This window comes from Pipistrellus kuhlii, unplaced genomic scaffold, assembly GCF_014108245.1.
Source record: "Pipistrellus kuhlii isolate mPipKuh1 unplaced genomic scaffold, mPipKuh1.p scaffold_m20_p_5, whole genome shotgun sequence".
Lineage (NCBI taxonomy): Eukaryota > Metazoa > Chordata > Mammalia > Chiroptera > Vespertilionidae > Pipistrellus > Pipistrellus kuhlii.
The window spans coordinates 76,766,205-76,786,475 of record NW_023425551.1 but is presented as its reverse complement, the minus strand read 5'-3'; the positions used below and the strand labels follow the sequence as shown (position 1 = coordinate 76,786,475).

The window sequence follows — 20,271 nt, the reverse complement described above, 5'->3', positions numbered from 1 at the left end:
TGCTGACTGGAAAAGCATGTCCCTTTCCTCCTCCCAAAATAATCCTACTCAAAATGTATTTATCTTCATAAATTCTCTTGGACTATTCTCAAATGGTGTTAGGCATTGTGTTCATAAAGGCCATTAGACATATGTACACACAGTAGAAGATCATTAATATTCAAAATAGAAAAATGCAAAGAATGGATTGTTCCAAATGGATTTTTGAATGTCCATCATTTTTTTAAAACATGACATTGTAATGGACAATATGCTCCAGTTGGTCATGGGGTGTGATGGTGTGATCCATTGGGCTACCAGTGAGTGCTTGGCAGCCAGCCAGTTTTGTGCCCTCTAAGGAGTGACGCAGATATCAAAGGTGATTCGACGATGACCCTCTAAGGCACTGGTGGCTTCCAAAGGTCTGCACAGAAGGAGAAGTGATGTGGTCCCAGAAGCTGCTTGTGCAGAACGTGTTTCATAACACAGCATTCAACTGAGGAAACACTGGAAGCCTGTATTGAAGACTAAAGCTCCACTCTCATAAGCTACTTCATATGGTAAAAAACAAAACAAAACAAAGAACTTCACCTTTCATTGGACAAAATCACTTCCTACTGAGCAGGAAATACTCCTAGGCTAAAAGAGAAATTTAAAAGAAACGGTATAAAATAAGACTGGGTAAGCCTGGTGAGCATTTTCAAAAGGCTTTTCACTCCTCTTCCCTTTTGGGTTCTGCAGATGTACAACCACCAGTCCTGATGTTCTATGGTTCTTATCGGTCGACCAAGTAGGACCCTGTGAATTAAAATGTTCACTTTTTAAAATATTTATGATGTTGTGTGTGTGTCCATCTTCAAGACTGAAAATTTTTATTTTAGGGGCAGAGATTGACAAATAAAATGGTTTTTTTTGTGTGTTTATATAATGTGGTCTTATGTTTTTGTAACATTTTTTCTCTCTTTTTTATTTTATTGATTTTTTACAGAGAGGAAGGGAGAGAGATAGAAAGCTATAAATGTCTATGAGAGAGAAACATCGACCAGCTGCCTCTTGCACATCCCACAACCAAAGTACATGCCCTTGACTGGAATTGAACCTGGGACTTTTCAGTCCACAGACCAACGCTCTACCACTGAGCTAAACTGGTTTCGGCAACTTTTTCTCTTTTTAATCTCATATATTTTCAATAACTTTGAAAATGATTATAGTTAATACAGCCTTCAGTGAGCCATGTACTCTCTCTATATCACATATAACAAATTCCAGGATCCCTTAAATATGTGTTTATCTCTTGTTTCTTTAGCTTATATTCTATTCTTATGTATCAAATTCCTTTTTTTAAATTACTCTCCTATTTTGGAGTGAAATATCTCCACAGGAATTCCCACTGATGAAGACTAGGTTAGATTAAGAAAATCTCTTTTGGACTGAACAGGAGTACATAATGTATACACTTGAGACTCTTTAAAGAAAACCAGCTAAGACCAACAGCAGCAGCTGGAGTCCAGAACCCAGTTTTCCACCCCAATTCTCCTTTCTAATTACACTGTCTACTTGCTTGTCCCAGCTAACCTGGTCCTCCCCTCACCTACTCCATCTGCGTGGAAGACTGAAAGTACCAATCTCCATGCATTCTCTAAGCTCTTACCCTAGCTTTTCAGGTTAAAATACCCTGAACTCAAGATTACTGACCCTGACCTCACTGGGTAAGTAATTCCCTGCCCAGTTCTTCACACAGTGAATGAGCTCTTTCCATGTTCTCTGATTCAGCCTGGGTCAGCAAGGCCTGACCGAACCTGCTGGTTTAGATGTGACCATCAACACCTGCCTTCATCTTTTTCCGAGATGGCTTCAGAGCACTCTGTCTTGCAGCAAAATACCCACAATGAGACAGCCCTCTGCTGAAATGAATCATCCTAAACTGCCATCTTCCTTTCTGATTTTTCTCTTTACAAGGCACACAGCTGTTAGAAAAGCAATCAAAATCATTTTCCCTGGCTGAAGCATTTCTAGGTCCATCATGTTGTCAAAGTAGTTTTGTAAAAGAGAAAAATAGAGTAGGCACACGAATTCCATTTGAAATGTAAAAGTAAGCTTTGGAACAATCTGGGACATCTGACAAGAATGTTCCAGCAATTATGATTCACCTTTCGAATAAGAATATCCTACTATGTTTTATTATGCTATATTCCTCCTAACGGGTCTGGAAATAGTTTGATGGGTTTTTTATTTTTACACTCTCCAAGATTTATTAGCTGACAATGATTTGGGGAGAGCTGAATGTCAGAGTTAGTGATGGCTCTTCTTCTGTTGATGTCAGAATTCAGCAGATTGCTTCCCTGTGGGCCATTTCTCCAGGATTTGGAAAATCAAAGTCAAACACATTCATATAGAAAAATCTAAGTATGCTAAAGTTGGCACATATGGCAAACTGCAAAGAATTTTAGCTGTATCTCTAATTAGAGTTATATTCAATTATCATCTCTGTTTGTCGTCCTGGAACTGATGTCATCATATCATTAGCATAAAGAATTGGTCTCTGTATAGTAGAAACTCTATAACCCCAAATAGTCCCCCCTTTTGTACTTGCAAGAACAATCATAGCTAAATTTAATCCTCAGTGACAGTCAGTAACTCATCCGTCTAGCATATCTATTTTTTTTTTCTTTTTCTTTTAAAATTCAGCTTGGCTTACCAATTTTCAAGTCTGACCATATACATAACTGGAACAATACTATTATGGGACTAAAAATTCTAATGATCTTCTCAAGCATTTACAGCAGTTCATTAAGCTGTCTTTAAGGAAAACCCTTTTTTTTTTACACATGCTAATTACCTTCAGATTACAGGTACACTGATAATACATTTACTATCCTGTGTATAGACAAGGAAGATCTGGGATTACATACCAAGAGGAACTTGGGTATACATTTAAAACATGCTATTTGTATGAAAGAAATGGATTCTATCCCATTGGTGGCAATATACTCTCAATGCAATCTTTAGGTTTGGACATCAAGATCAGCAGCAGATGAGGATTTGAGAACATGTCACTCACAGTAGAGATGGAGATGCTGAAGAAAGGAGAAGCACAGATGTCTAGTATGAGGTATAACATTTCACTTCATGTTATCGACCCACACTATCTCTCCACTTTTAGAAGATTCAGAGTTCTCTCTGTGGCCACAATGATCCCTTGCTGTTAGAACTGGCAAGACTCCAAGTGACATACCCCAAACATGATCAAATTACTTGTTGAAGGTTTTGGGTGGCTGATAAGACCTTTGTCTCCTCTCTCCTAGCTTGAAACCAATATAAGAAATGGATACAAAAGTCAGCCTGCCGGAAAGTGAAAATATCTATCAGCAAGAAATGCTATAAAAACAGCTTCTGTGCTTAAAGCTATAGCCAAAATTGATTTTCTGCCAGTTTCCCCCATGTATACACCTGATTTGTAAGATAAGCAAAAGCAGTGGATCCGAGTTCTCTGTTCCCTTTCTTCTCCGTTGCTCTACATTGCAGAGATGCTGAGTTCTAAAGGTAGCTTTTCCCAAGGCCCCTGTTAGTTGGTAGCTGTCTTCTCACTTGGAAGACAGGGAGAGGGAGAATTACTTTGCCTTTCCCTTCCGCACACCCTCCGATCGCCTGCAGGTGGCTCCTACTAGCTGGGACCTGCCTGACCTCATGGCTTCCTGTTACCACCTCTGGGTTGCACCAGCATCCCTCTTGTCTTCTCAGATTCTTTCATCACCCATGAGACAAAACTATCTGTGTTGATTTTTCTCGTTTTAAATACAATGACTTATCTTTCTCTTAGCATAATACTATGCAGATCCATCTAAATGTGGAATCTAATAAACTGATGAGCAAAAATAGATTGGGAAGGCAGAGGATGGTGGGTGGGTGGGAAGAGATCAATCAATGAACTTGTATGCATATACGAATACCCATGGACACAGACAATAGGGTGGAGAGGACCTGGAATGGGGAGTGGGGTGGGCTAGAAAGGTTCAATTGTGGGGGGGCAGGAGGGAACATATGTAATACTTTCAACAATAAAGAAAAAAATAATAACCACAGTGACTTGTCTTCCTGGTTGGAACCTTCATAATACATTTAATTAAATATACTATATTTCATATAATGCTCTCAATATTATACAAGACCAATAGAAGTATAAAGTTTTTGCATTTCTTTCAAAGTCACAGGCAAGACATTGGCTATTTTGCCACACAAGATCCTTGCACATATTTTACCTACTATTTAGTACCTATAAGCTTGCTCCCAACAATGAAAACTATGCAATTCAAAATGCCTAAATTTTTTCCCTTGTTTCTACTCATCCGCCTCAAAAATCATAGCTAAAATTTGTCTTTAAGGGCAATAAATCAATGCACTCCAGTTGTCTAATATATCTATCTTCTTTTTAAAATCTAATTTCCCTTTTAAAAATTTTGTAATTTTTGCCACTTTTGTTCAGATTTATATGTTTTGATACTGTTTCAAACCCACTGGAAAAACAGATGATATATGTAGCACTAAAGTAGACATTGTTTTCTTAATTAAAAAAACATGCTACATTTGAATCTTATGAGGAATAATGAGTTGTTATAAATAACACACACATTCTATTCATCAAGATAGACCAAGATACACAGTGGTAGCACATTAACAAATAGCACCATAATCTCAGGCTTAAAATCACAAAGGTTTCTTCTTTACATTATTTGTCAACATGGTTTAATGGCGGCTCTGCTCAGTGGTTAGAGCATCAGCCAGGCTGGGAAGGTGCTGCCACCTCAGGAGGCACCATCTCAACATAAGCTTCAGGGCTGCCACAAGAGGGGAAGAGACCAAGGAGAACCTCACACTAGCTCGTAAAAGCTTTAATGCTAAAGTAGCAGCTCACATTCAGTCACACTTCATTGGCTAAAGCAAGTCACATGAACTCTTCTCAAGGAAGCCTGTGCAAGAAGACATAAGCTAGACATTTTGGTGAGCACTGGCAACTATCACACTTATTGTGTTAAAAATTGAAACAACTGCTGAAACTGGTTTGGCTCAGTGGATAGAGTGTTGGTCTGGGGACTGAAAGGTCCGAGGTTTGATTCCGGTCAAGGGCAGGTACATTGGTTTCGGACACATCCCGGGGGGGGGGGGGGGGGGGGGGGGGGTGCGGGAGGCAGCTTTTTGATGTTTCTCTCTCATCGATGTTTCTAGCTCTCTATCCCTTCTCCTTTCCTCTCTGTAAAAAAAATCAATAAAATATATATTTTTAAAATTGGAACAACTGGTAATCTTTATCACACTTATTATGTTAAACATTCTAACAACACGAAAAGGACCAAAGATGAAAGTAGAAATCTCACAATGTTAATATTTGAGTAAAAATAAGGCTGTTTAATAAAAAAAATCCTCACCCAATGATGTTTTCCATTGACTTTTTTTTTTTTTTTTTTTTTTACAGAGTGGAAGAAGAGAGAGAGAGAGAGAGAGAGAGAGAGAGAGAGAGAGAGAGAGAGGAGACAGATTGCACAGATTGATTGGTTGCTTCCCAAATGCACCCTTACTAGGGACCAGGGATTGAGCCTGCAGTTGAGGTATGGGCCCTTGACTGGGAATTGAACCAGTGACCCTTCAGTTCATGGACCAACATCTAACCATTGAGCAAAACCAACTAGGGCCTCAAGTTTGCTTTTTATCTTCTCTTATAATCTTTTTATTTTTAACCCTTCTACATTTTTAGCTATTTTTGTAAAACAAAGAATGTATTTAGGGAACATCTAAGATTATGAAGAACAAACTCTCTGCTTCTGACATAATCAACCTTCAAATATATGTCCCTTTGTTCCCCCCTTCCCCCCCCCCCCACACACACACCTATACTCCATTTATATGGCTAGGTCTGCAGATGTTTTCTTTCTGATAATTTTATCTTTCAACGTATCATCTTTTCCCTAAAGGGCAGTCAGATATGGGTGAGGAAATATTCAGATTAAGATACCTTTACTATCTGCTATATCCTTAGCCTTAACAGCATACACTTGCCTCAATTTTTTGCAATAAGAGGTTTGGGATGGTAAAACCCCTTAAGTCACAAACTCACTGAACCCCACTAAAAAAGAACATCTCTCTTGGCAATGTGCCTAGACTACTGACCACAAGAAGGTCTGTCTTTAAGTTTTCTCCTTGGGATGCGCCTTTTGTAGTGTAGGATAGATGTCTCTGTAACACTGTGCCCCATACTGGCCTATGTTCACAGATCTCAGCACTCTAACCAAAAGAGCATCAGATTTGTGTTTGAGAATTGTGGCCCTTTCCTAAAGGGGAAACTGTATCCTGCCTGAGGTTGGAGAATATATGTGTTGGCTCTCAGCACCCTCCCTTGCCATAAGTCAAATTTCATAGTATTTGGCAGGTTTCCTCGGGGTTTGAGGTTATGGCTGTTTCCTTGTTTCACTGAAGATGGCTTTTATTCCCCCTCTACATTTCACATTTTGTTGCTCTTGTTGGTGAATTTCAATAACAGGGAGTAAAAATTACTTTCTTCTGCTATGTTTAATCAGAAATGAGAATTTTAATGATGAGAAGAAACTCTAGAGCTAAATTTTTACAGTTAAAAAGATTGTTTCCGTAATCATGTAGAGAGGCTATGTACATTTTAACATTCTAAAAAATGACTGTACCATACCATTTCACTTATTTTAATAAACGTTTTAGATCTCAAAACTCATGGTTCATGCAATAGCACAAATCAGATTAGATGAGAGAAGAATGCAAACTATGTTAAAACACAGAATCACTTTTTAAAAATGTATATTTCTCATATGTAAAATATAAAAAAGAGAAACTTTTTATAGTTTAAAATATATATTTTTCTTTTTAAAAAAAATATATTTTATTGGTTTTTGTACAGAGAGGAAGGGAGAGAGATAGTTAGAAACATCAATGAGAGAGAGTCATTGATCAGCTGCCTCTTGCACACTCCTTACTGGGGATATGCCCGCAACCAAGGTACATGCCCTTGATGGGAATCGAACCTGGGGCCCTTCAGTCCCCAAGTGGATGCTCTATCCATTGAGCCAAACCAGTCCCGGCATATATTTTTCATATGTAAAATATATATATATATGACGAAGTGCTTGGTATAGAGTATGTGCTCAAAATTTATTTCCTTCTAATAAGGATATACAGTAGATAAGAAGAAGAGGTTACAATGTGAACACATCTTTGCTAAGGCTTTTAGCTGCCTATTGGAACCTATTAATAAGAGAAGCTATCCTATATAATAAAAGGATAATATGCAAATTAACCCTAATGGTGGAATGACCAATCTCTATGATGCTCAAAACAGGAGCTACCCCCTGGTGGTCAGTGGGCTTCCAGAAAGCAGGCTAATGGCTGGCCAGCCCAGCAGTGGTGGCGGGAGCCTCTCCCACCTCCATGGCAGTGCCAAGGATGTCTGACTAACAGCTTAGGCAGTGGACCTAAACTGTTAGTTGGACATCCCCCGAGGGCTCCTGGGCTGCCAGAGGGATGTCTGGCTGCCAGGTTAGGCCCATGTAAGCCATCAGTTGGATATCCCCCAAGGGGTCCTGGACTATGAGAGGGCATAGGCTGGGCTGAGGAACTCTCCTGAGTGCACAAATTTCCATGCGCTGGACCTCTTTCAATTCTGAGCCTGAGATTCAGGTCTTATTACCTGAAATCATCAGGCCTCCCTCTCCCCACCAATTCAATAAAACAATTAATTAATGATTGACCACCTACCTGGCTGCCAGCTACTGAGACAATAGAGAGGAACCAGTTAACAGTCTTGTTTTTAAATAGTTGGTAGCTGAGAACCACAGGGTCTTTCCAAATGTCATTCAATTCAATTCTCACTATAATCCTAGGAGGAGGCGTGATTATGCTCATTTACACACTACAAAGCGTGGTGCAGGTGGGTTCAGTGAGGTGCCCAAGGACACCCACCTGGGAAGGGTGGAGCCGGGAGCAGAACAAGGTCCCTCGGGAGCTCGGGCTCTTCACCGCTACCTGGCAAGGATGTGAGGATGCCCCAGAGTGGCCGTCAACATGAACGCACTGGCCAGTTCACTGGGAAAGGAAGCCACGTGGGAAGAAAACACGACCCTTCCAAGGGCCCCTCCAAGCAGTTTCATAGCAAGCGCTGTATATAGACACAGCACATTACTGCTTCTCAATGAATCAAGGTCAAGACCTACACCAGGTCCCTATGGTATAAGAAATTATATCCTAACTATTTGGACACTGCACTAACTTGCTAGAGCTGCCGTAACAAAATACAACAAACTGGGTGGCTTAAACAACTGACACTTATTACCTCACAGTTCTGAACACTGGAAGTCCCAAACAGAGCTGTAGGCAGGGCTGGTCTCTCCTCTAAGGACTGTGAGGGTCCACTCCAGGGCCCTCTCCCTAGATGACCATTTCATGTTCCCACGGCATCCCCTGTAGATGTGTCTGAATCTGAGTTTCCCCATTCAATAAGGACACAAATCATATTGTTCAGCGCTCACCCTGATGACCTCATCTTAACTCGATTACCTCTGGAAAGACCCTGTCTCTCAATAGGGTCAGGTTCTGAGGTACCAGGGTTAGGCACAGGAAGTGGGGGTGGAGGGGGAGACACAGTTTAACCCAAAACAGTCTCTACTGTGAAGTTTTGGTGGAAAGGACCCCAGACACTATTCTCTTCTCCAAATTGGCTTATATATGAGGCTCATGTTAGCCTCATGATTCACTTTGAGCTCATATTAGCCTCATGATTCACTTTGAGCTACGTTATCACTCCTGAAAATGGACATTTAAATGGCATTTTTATCCATGGAGGCTTTTTCTAGAGGGAGGATTCAAAATGAACATCGATTTTGTTAACCTAGGACAGTTTTTTCTTTTTCTTTTCTTTCTTTCTTCATGATTCAGGTAAAACCCCCACATTCCAGAAACTTCTGAAAAATTCACTCCAAGCTGATGACGACCAACCAACCATCCATGTCCAGGTTACCATGGAAACAATGAAGTGGATGCAACGGGGCATCACACTTCAATCCAAAATAACTCAACACTTCCTAGTAAGTGAGCTGGTGCACTTCTAAGCATGATACCCAAAGCAGAAACCATAAAATGAAAAGACTGATCTAAGCATTGAAGAACATAAAAGTAAACTAAAATTTATAAAATGGAAAAAGTGTTTGCTGTGAAGTTTTGGTGGAAAGGACACTAGTCCATTCTCCAAACTGGCTTGGATATGAGAAGGTTCATGTTAGCCTCATGATTCACTTTGAGCTACATTATCACTCCTTAAAATGGACATTTAAATGGCACTTTTATCAATGCAGGCTATTTCTATAGGGAGGATTCAAAATATACGACAAAGACAAACGGTTACTCTTCATGTCTATTCTCTCAATAATCACTCACTGAGCCCTGCTGTGCATAAGGCTCTGTTTTAGGAATGGAGGTTGTCAGGTGAACAAGACCGAATCCCAGGCTCACAGAGTCATCAACTGGACCTTTTCTGACACTCCAGGGAGAGGCAGGTAGAAGACATGAGCAAGGACAGGAATGCAAGTGGTAATTAAGATAGAAAAGAATTCAGTAATCAAAACACAATTAGAAACACACACACACACACACACACACACACACACACACACACACACACATATATATATATATATATATATATATATATATATATATATATATATATATCGGCATACCAAATTGCCCAATTTTTCAAATTTAGTGGTGTTGGCAAGGATGCTGTTGGCAAGGATGCAGACTATAGACCTGCTCACAAACTTTTCAACAGATTCTTAATGGAAAATCACAAACTGTCCCCAACTGTCGCCTGAGCAAACAAACATGCTAAAATGTGCATTCCTGGGCTCTGCTGCAGAGATTCTGAATCCATTGGTTAGAAGTAGGATCCCAGCAACCTGTCTTTTGCCGATGACAGGAAACTCTATTGCAAGTTATCCTCTGACCATGCTTGGGGAGAGATGCTTCGAGTATGGGCAGGGTCAAGCAAATGGTCCTAGGACTGCCTTGCTCATTTAGACTTGATTGATAGAAACATTTAACTAAGACAAAAAGTATCAGGTGCATGCCGTTGTGATTAACCTAGTTATTAGTAGCGGGAAAGCCAAAAATTATAGACAAGTCATTTGGGCAGCTTTGCCAGAAAGCTGCAGCTTTACACTCCCCAGGGAACCACAGGTCTGTCCCCTGCAGGTCGCAGGGAGAAGGGATTGGACAGGGAGGAGGATGGGTGCATGCACAGTGAGCTGAGTGTTGTAGGGAAGGTACTAGACTGTCAGTCACTCGTGGGAACAAGTCATTGGCCAGAATAGGTGTGGCCACTGCAAGGGTCCAAAATTTGGGATGTTTAATCCCTTGAACAAAGAAGTTTGCTCTCTTGGCCAATTGCACTTGACTCCTGGCTGGAGGGGCCCTCTAGCTCCTGCTACCTGGCATTCACTGGACTGATGGACTGCAGCTAGCCTGATGCTAACTGGACTCGGCTGCATCATGGGATGGAAGCTCTGGACACTAGCTTTGCTCTTAGCTCTACTGAAACCCAGCTACACTCCTGCTAGGACTGGAACAGGACTTTGGAAACCCAGGGGTGTAATCCCACGCAAATAAAAGTCTCTCATCCTGCTGTGCGAGTCTCAGAAAATTCTCTTCCTGGAGGTATTGTAAAGACACCACCCCCAGCACCCAGTGGAGAAAGGACACCCCAACTTCTCCAATAACAAAGTCATACTTGCTACTGGTGGGCTTTGACACTGGGCCACACACAGTTCAGCTTCTAATGTATTTATTCTCTTTGGCCCAGCAATTCAACTTAAAATTTTTTTACCCTAAGGATATAATCAGGTCTTATTCAAAACATTGGTAGACTTACAAAAATTACTTAAGAGTTCTGAGTAAGAAGAGGATGAGGCTAATCCTGATCATTTTTCCTTAAAATGCTGGCTTTGAGAGAGAACTTGCAAGGGAAGAGCACTTCACTGGTGTCCCACATTAGCAGACTTTGTTTTGCAAATGTTTTCTGGTTACCATGGCAACTTCTGTATGTCTCTGTGTAAATGGGAATTTGGGGAGCTTATTTTTGAGAAGAAAAAAAAAAGAATAGTGCTTTTTTATATATTGTTAAGCTTGTTCTGTGCTGTCAAATTACATTCTGACATGAGGTTTAATCTAGAACATGCTTCTTTAGAGGCAGAATAATAAAAGTATTTCCAGTTCTTTTTCATTTATATTTTTATGTATTTGTTTTCAATGAATTCAAGAGATTAAACTGAAGTGCTAAATACTTGCTATCCTTTTAAACAATTCAGAAATATACCCTCACTTGAATAATTTGACACGTGAATGTGGTCATGGCACTTGTGGAATGAGGCAAAAAGGAAAGAACATGGCTCTGGGTCAGTCAGACCTGAATGCTCAGCCAGTGTTCTGACACCCTTAGCCTCAGTTTCCTCTATACACTAAGAATCAGAAATAATATAAATATACAGTGTTTACAACAAGGCCAAATCTTTGAGTAGGTTCTCAGTATAACATCGTAGCTATTCTTACCAAAGAAAAAAAATAAAAGCAAGCCCAGAAACATCCCACATCTATTAGGTTTGGTTTCAAACAATTAGGCTTTCCACTGGAAAATGGAATACATTAAAAACATAATGCATACCAGCACTATTTGAATTGGACTTCTTCGCTTACAGTGTATTTATAATAATACTAGAAGCTTGGTGCATGAAATACATGCATGGGGAGGGTGGGTCCTTCAGCCCGGCCTGCACCCTCTCATAATCCAGGACCGCTGGCTCCTAACTGCTCACCTGCCTGCCTGATTGCTCCTAACTGCTTCTGCCTTGGCCCCCACACCTGAGACCTGGACTTCCCTCCCTCTGGCTGGCTGCAGGCACTCAGGACCCTGAGAGGTACCTCCTGGGCCCCAGCTTTGTCAGGAAGGACATCCAGAATGATGTTTGATCTATCCAGTCTAATTAGCATATTACCCTTTTATTAGATACTCATCAGTAAGTAATAGGAAAAGACTGTGGGGATTTTGTAAGATGAAGGAATATGACAGATAAGCTTGTATAAAGATCCTCAAAACTTTATACCAATGCGAAAAGATGAGCTAAGTTGACAAACTAGATTGCAAAGGCCAAGCTTTTGAGCTTATAGAGATCATGGTAAATAAGGGCCAAGAGCCACCCAATAATCCACTATAGATGATTGGACGCCGTGGGGACAGGCCTCAACTTCTCTTAGATGAGAGAGTCGCTTCCGGAGGAAGTTAGCACTGAGGCAGGGACAGGCTTCTCCACTTGTTTTCCAATAGCATTTATTCTCTTTTTCATATGTCTCTGGTCTCTTGGTTTGCTGTTTATTAAACTGTGTATGAAGGAACAGGATTTTCAGTGGGGCATGCTAAATCGTTCATCATCAGACTCCTTAATTTTTAATCTGCCTTTATTCCTTAATCTTTAATTATTGTGACAATAAAAGCAACACAAATGACCACACAGGCAAAATGTTAAAGCAAAACACAAATGCCAGTTTTGTAAAGCAAAACAAGATATTCTGAAATTAAAAACTATATAAAGGTAACAGACTGTCAAATCTCAGAGGGAATGTGGGGGTGGGTGGGAAGAGATCAACCAAAGAACTTTTATGCATATATACATAGCCCATGGACACAGACTATAGGGTGGAGAAGCCTGGGGCAGGTACAGGATAGAAGGGGTCAATGGAGAAAATAAGGGGACATATGTAATGCTTTCAACAATAAAGATTTTAAAAATCTTTGTAAAGTTCTCCTGAAGTGAAAGTAATAGTTTAAGCATCCTTAAGTCCATATCATATGTGGCACATAAGCTTAATTTATAGATTTTAATCTATTGACACAGAACTGTAGAAACCACACCATATTTTCAGTATCTGCATTCGATTTCCATTTATCTGTCCTGTATCTCAGGTAGCACATTCAAGAGAGTGAAAATGGGGCAGGAAGAAAGGTCAGTTGATAGACTTCCCAGAATGCTTATCCTCTCAGCCTATTATCTTTCCTGCTGCTTGTCATCAGAGACAGAGAAGCTGGGAGCGTGGTTTAAAAGGAAACTGCCAGGACTACCTGTCAGGTGCGCATTTGGGGAACTGTTCTCCAACCACCACCACTACCACCCACTCCTTCCCCCACAGGGTCACTGGGTGACAGCCTCGTGACCCTCCACCTCCAGCCTGTAACTGGTTGAGGTCATGGTCCCCTGACCACGGTGGGTCGATCCTGGCTCCTGCCTTGGGATCCCAGGTAAAATGCAGGTGTCCAGTTAGATTTGCAAGTCAGATCAACAACAACTAGTATAAGTATGTCCCAAACATTACACCGAAACATACTCATAGAACACACCATGGCAGTGTTCCCAGATCTGCCAGCGACAGCTGCCAATGCAGAGAGCACTTCCTGTGTCCCGAGCATTAATCCAAATGCTTTCTAAGTAATCCTCCACTGAATGCACGAAAACATATGGAAATGTAAACAAACACCAACACATGGGTAATTTATGACTGGGAAGGATGAATTGTGTATTTTTAAATTGCAAACATTATGCAAAAATTCCTATAATTAAGATATTTAATGAGTTGTCTTTCATTAGCTGCAAACCAATTTGTATGAAATTGGAAAACAGAAAAATTAAGAGTCTAGATGCTAGTTCCTGCTCATTAAGTAGCTGTTGAGGTTGGGCAAGTCTTCTCGCTTCTCTGGATCTAGGTTTCCTACTCGGCAGCTTGGAGTTCAATGGGATCGTGTGTAAGGTCCTTGCTGTCTCTAAAATCCCTGATCTCCTCCAGTGTGCTCACAGAGGTAAGGACAGTCTCTTACCTCTGCAATCATCCTGTTGGTGTCTCCCAAGAAAAGCAGGTTCAGCGCCTCTTCCTCCGTGGTTGCCTGATGGCGAGACAGGTTTTTCAGGTGAATGTTCTGGTCAGGGTCCTCCAAGATTGTCACTTTCCTAGGAAATGGGAAACAACAGAAATGAGGCACTTTGAAAATGAAAGGAACTTAAAGTCTTTTTTTTTTTTTTTAATAGGCTTAGTTTTTAAAAGATGAAGAGTATGATGTCTTGGACTTCTAAAATCAAATAACACACAAGGCGGCAGACAAGAGTCAATTCATATCCAACAACTGACATGTCCTTGACAGCACATCAAACAGCTTTGGGACTCCTGATTTAAAGCTACCTGTCTTTGCAATCATCAGATCACTAAATCATCTTGCAATGCATATTACCGAACTAAAAATGCAAATAGATGACCTTCTACCTATGTCAGGAAACGTGGCCATTTGTGTCATAATTCAGTTACTTACTTTGGTAACTTTTTTTTTTTTTTGCCAACTTTCCACCTTTTTTTTTTGCAATTTCAATTTATAAGACATTTGAAATTGGTCAGCTCAGTAATTTAAACATGAGAATCAAGGCATCTGTCCTCCCTCTAGGAGTCATTGCCTTGTCTAGTTTTCTTATCAACATGAGTAAAAAATTCTCAAGAAGTCTTATAAAAGCTTTAGTTTGTCATTATTATTTTTGTGTCCATCAGATGTGTTTCTTCATCCTTTTTCTTTTACAATATGCCCTTTCCTTCCATTATATCCTTATAGTCCGAGTCTTGGGGATGGAATTATGTTCCTCTCTCACAACTTCCTTCAAGGGCATCCAGTGTCAACACCATGTCCTCCCAGGTGAGTCCTAATCCTGCTCACTGAGTGGCTTATCCATATTCTCCTTAAAGTCCTTGAGCATTTGATGCCACTGAGTACAACTTGGCTAAACTCCTCCTACTTTGTTTCAATGGCTTACAGATGCAAGCAATGCAATTAGTAGAGAGTTCCAGTCTGCCTTTTGAGTTTTGCCTTCCTGACCTTCTTGAGAATTGTTAAGGGAAGGAAATCTTGTTATTTTCAAGTACTGCATTTGCTTGAACTCTAGGGATTGAGGATAATAAGTAAAGGTGAGCATCATCTGGCATTACATTCTAAAAATACAATTTGCAAATAAACATTTGTCATTCTGCTCTTTATAAAAACACACCTACAATATCTTAAAAATGAAGATTTTTAAAATATCATAATTTTGTTGAAACCTGTTTGGCTCAGTGGATAGAGTGTCGGCCTGTGGAATGAAGGGTCCAGGTTCGATTCCAGTCAAGGGCATGTACGGGCACTTCCCCAGTAGGGATATGTGCGAGAGGCAGCTGATCCATGATTCTCTCTCATCGATGATTCTAACTCTCTATCCCTCTCTTCCTCTCTGTAAAATATCAATAAAATATATTTAAAAAATAAAAAATAAAATATCATGATTTTCACTGTCCCCATTTATAAGGAGGTTATCTGAATTTCAGATGTGATCTGTGGGCATTTAAAGAACCAATCACAGGAAGAAAGTGCAGCTCTCCCCGCACATCTGTGACCAATATGTCACTAATTATGTGATTCTTTGCTGGGTTTTGGACTCCTTTTTGTCTCCTTCAACAATACCAACTAAGATGGAAAAAAGATCTCTTCCTTTAATGAAAACAAGTGTATTTTATTTATTTTTCAACAAGACTCATAAGTAAGCTTATTAAAAATGCTTGTGAGTCCAAAAATGCTTGGAAAACATGAAGGCACCTTCAACTGAAATGGATGAATTGTGTTCTATTTTTAGGAACCTCCTTTATTCCTTAAATTTTATTTTCACCCTGGTCCTTTTGAAGTGCTCGAGAAGATTTGGCTAAAATCAATCTCTAGGGTCACAGAAGTTAGAAACTTTACTAAATCCACAGGTTCTGGGTAATATTGGAAGGAAGATAAAAGTATGAAGTAAGTGATGAGATGGTACATAAAAAGGGGATGGAGAGTCCTGTCTCTTTCAACATGAAGATAAAAAGAATTCTCCAACTCTGAGGCAGTCACCTCTCACGTGTGTGGTGAGACCAAGACAGAAGCAATGCTATTCTGAGCAAGCTCAGAAGAGAGGGAGGGAGCAGCAGAAAGTGAGTCAAACAGGAGGATGCTCACACTCACTGGGCACCAAGTATGCCAGACACCTGCAGTGTTTCATTTAATCCAGGTGTTCCCACCTTGGCTGCATACAGGAACCACCTCCAGAGGTGGGTAAACAAAACAATATTTAAACAAAACAAGACTTAAAGCAAGACTTAAACAAAGCAAAACGAACACTGGTGCCAGGTCCCTCCTGAGATTCTGATTTGAATGTCCCAGGGTGTGATCTGGGTATCAGAATCTGTAAAAGCTCCAGGCAATTCTCATGTGCAGCCAAGGTTGAGAGCCACTAGCTTCATCTTTCATTACCCTTCAAGGCAGACATATGGGGAGGATTGTGGTGCTTCATCTTACTTTCCACCCAACTCCATCCACCCCATGCCCAACTGGAAAAGTTATTCATCTTCTTGGTTGTCACTGAAGTCACTCTTGAGCCACATCTGATTGGCAAGGTCACATCTTAATAGCCTGTCCTTCCCTGGGAAGATCCTTTTCTACCTCCCTGACCATGCAGCTGCTTGGTCAACTAGGCACCACAACAGTAACTAAAGCTCAGGCGAGGATTATGGGTCCACCTAAACCTCCACAGGGCTTATATCATTGCTGAGTTAACCTAAGTAATAGTAAGGACACAGCATACATATATCTCTCTCCACTATTTCACTGAAATATAAAAAACATGGAAAATAAGCAACTATGGCATTCTAAGAATGTTCACTTCCTGGACATTGGATTTAGGATTATATTCTACTAGAGGCCAGCTGCATGAATTCGTGCACAAGTGGGATCCTGTGGCCTGGCCAGTGATGGGGGCCACCAGGACCATCTTGCTCAGTCCCAATCAGGGCCAATTGGGGCTGGCCAGCTGGGGGGTCAGGACCGTGGGAAGTTGGCTGTGGGAGCACACTGACCACTAGGGGGCAGCTCCTACATTAAGCATCTGTCCCCTGGTGGTCAGTATGCATCATAGCAATTGGTGGGCCAGTCGACCAGTAGTAAAGGCCACTGAGGCTTTTATATATACATACACACACATACTAGAGGCCCTATGCACGAAATTCATGCAAGAGTAGGCCTAACTTCCCCTGGCTGTCTGCACTGGCTTCCCTCTGGCACCTGGGACCCAGGCTTCCCTCACATCCCCAGCTTCACCTGGAAGGACAGCCAGTCTAATTAGCATATTATGCTTTTATTATTATAGATAGAAATAATAATTAGGAGCATAAGGTAGAAAGTGTTTTTGAAATGTCACCAGTGACATTTGGCGAACCTACTTTTTTTCTGGTGCAGAGTCTTTGATCTACAGTGTGGCTACTTCAGAACCACTGGACTTCTACATTTGCTGGTCCAGCTTTGTCAGTTTGATCAAAATAACTCTGCACATGCCCCCTTCTCTGCATCTCATTTTCAGCTGTCTTTCATAGCGTATCACTACACATTTGTCTGACTTCTGATATTACGGTTCCCTCACTATTTTCTGATTTCTTGCCCAGGGAGACTTTGAAATGTAAATAAAAAGGCAGGTTGGTGTCCAAAGTAATTTAGCTTCTTTCATGGCTGTGCCCCTGCTTAGGGAACATCTCAGGGCACCTTATGAAAGACTCCATCTCTGGCATCCACATGGATTCTTCCGTGGTACAAATTTCTCTCTCCAATCAGATCACCCTGGCCAGCTCTTCTCCTTCAATTCTTCCCTGGTTTCTGCTCAATCCCTTGGGCAGGAGGCTCTGGACTTTCCCTTATTGCCCTGCCTGTCCTCATTGAAAAAGCCCTTTTCACTAAGCCTTGAGCCTGTGTGTCAGCCCCATCCCACCCCATGCCTTTGCTCAGAAAAGCCTGGTCATGCCCTGGGTGCTACCTCTCACCTAAGTGGGCTAATCTGGGAGTGAGAAAGCGGAGGACTGCTTTTTCAAAGTTGGAGGAAATAAGAACCATTAGCAAAAGTTTCTCCTCAAGTTGCTTCCTTCCTGGCACTTTGTTTCCCCCACTCTCTCACAAATCAATAGCTATTTCCTGAATCCTTTAGTTGCCACTTGATTCTGACTGCAATTTTCGTGGGCTTGAAAGACGGCTTTATTAGAGTTTCTTAAATAAACATCCCAATTCCAAGATGGAAACCCCCAAACTATTTATTTGATTCTCTTTGAAAGGGCTTGTGAGTCGTTTTTCCTACAAAATGTTTCTAAAAAGTTTAGATTTCAAACAAAAGTCTCTGATAGTCTCAACTTGGACACCTAAGTGGAAAAGTTTTGCTAAGTATACTCGGTCTGCTTAATGATGGGGAAGAAGCAAGCTTTGTATTTTCTCTGTAAACAGAGAATCTTTTCCATTTAGCTAAGTAATTGGAATTTGCAGGCTCTTTCTAACTGAAGACATATAAAGAGCAATAGCCAAGCTCTTGTTCTCAATAATGGAAGCCATCAATGAAAGAAGCTCCCAGCCCCCTCACCCGCCTCCACAACATTCCAACACCACCAACTTGCCCAAAAGGAACTTTCCAGGAGTTACTGCAATGAATCTGGGTTTTTTTTTTGAGTTACAGGCAAATGTTGCCCGAGGTGATTTCTTTTCCTTTCTTTTCTTTTTTTCTTCTACTTGTGAATGCTCCATGCCATTGTGCAGACAGGGCATTACATAATGGTTCCATGTCCCAGGGATTGCTATGAACATAATGAGGTTGTATATTTATTATGACAAATGTCGGTCAGAGTACTAAAGTGTCATCTAACAAAACCAGCAATATCGCAACAATTTTCCAGCAAACGGTGGGGGTGCCTTTTAATAATTCACACGAAGGTGCCATATGGACTAGAGGTAGCCCTGTTTAGTGACCTTAACTTAGAAATTGGGAGAGGAACCACCAGGCTCCTCTAAGTAACTAGATATGTTTTGCATATTGTAAACATGGTCTCACTATTTACTTTAATAAAGAGAATTTTCTCTAGTTCAGCAGCTTTCAACTTTCTTTTATGTTCTACCCAACACTCATTTTCTGAAGTTCTCTATGAAGATTTGGAGAAAGGAGGAGATACAAATTTTTAGGAGAAATATGTAAGGGGGGCCCTTCTTCCTGTATTTTAATAACTTCAAAGGTACATTTTCTTTATATTGATTTCTTTAAATCTATAAGATTTCATTTGTTATACATTATAAAGAGTGAAACATATCAGTTGAGAAAGTTTTATGAAGCTGCAATACATTTTTGTATTGGTCTTAACCTAGACATGTAGTAGTCAGACAGACATAAAGCAGAACAAGGACAATGGGCCAGGCATAGAAGGTCACTGGGGTGGAAAGCCCTGGGTGTCTAGCAATGGACAATTGTAAGGCCGCAAGGTGACCTTCCTCGCCTAGCATATCATTTTATTTGGAAGCCCTGACTCTTCCTTCCTGGAGATATTATCAAATATAACATCTAGGCCTCAGGCTCAGAAAAGCAGCAAAACCAGACCCCCTGCCCTGGAACTAACCTATCAATAAGTGGAGAACCCAGCCCTGAAAGGACACGCTTGGAAAGCCGATGAATATTCTATTAAGATCTTTCCCTGGGACCTCCTTAAAAATCTCCACCCTTAAAATCCTTAGAATGAAAGGCCTAGCTGGCTCTCCCTTCTGGGAGCCCGCCCTGGCCTTTCCCCTCTCCTTTCTACCCCCCAGGGGAGTCACTTTGACTTTCCTCACTTCTAAGCTCCAAGGGTCCTTCCTTGATCTCTATAACTTGTTTCCTACGCCCATTTCTTCTACAAATTACTTCTTCTACCTTCGTGGTGTTCCAAATAAATGTTCTCTTATAATTTGAGTCTTGAATTCTTTCCTAGCCAGTACCAAAGTGGCTGAACCCAGTACTCACTGGTCTAACACCTGGTCTAACACCAACAGACAGAACAATCTAAAAGTAATGGATACTTTTGCTATTTAACTACTATTGAGATAATTTTAAAAATTTTTCTAGTAGCTCCAAATTATATTTTTCTTTATAATTTTTTCTAACATTAGATCTTTTTATTGACAAGAAAAAAATATAGCCAATCACATGACATTTTGGAATTAAGTGATTTAATTAAACCTACTAAAAACACTGGGTTCTCTAGCAAATATTTAAGGAAAATTTATACTAATTTTCTACAACCTCTTTTAAAGAATAGAAGCAAAAGTAATACTTTCTAAATCATTCTATGAGGCAAGCATTACTCTAATAC

General features: G+C 40.6%; 1 protein-coding gene across 1 annotated transcript in view; it reads right to left on the bottom strand.

The window, feature by feature from the left end:
- KIF6 (kinesin family member 6) overlaps nt 1-20,271 on the bottom strand; it is a 347,200-nt gene that overhangs the window by 235,732 nt on the left and 91,197 nt on the right. The window contains exon 6 of the mRNA XM_036415357.2: nt 13,910-14,039. Within this exon, the coding sequence (XP_036271250.1) occupies nt 13,910-14,039 (130 nt within the window). The remainder of the gene's footprint in view (nt 1-13,909; nt 14,040-20,271) is intronic.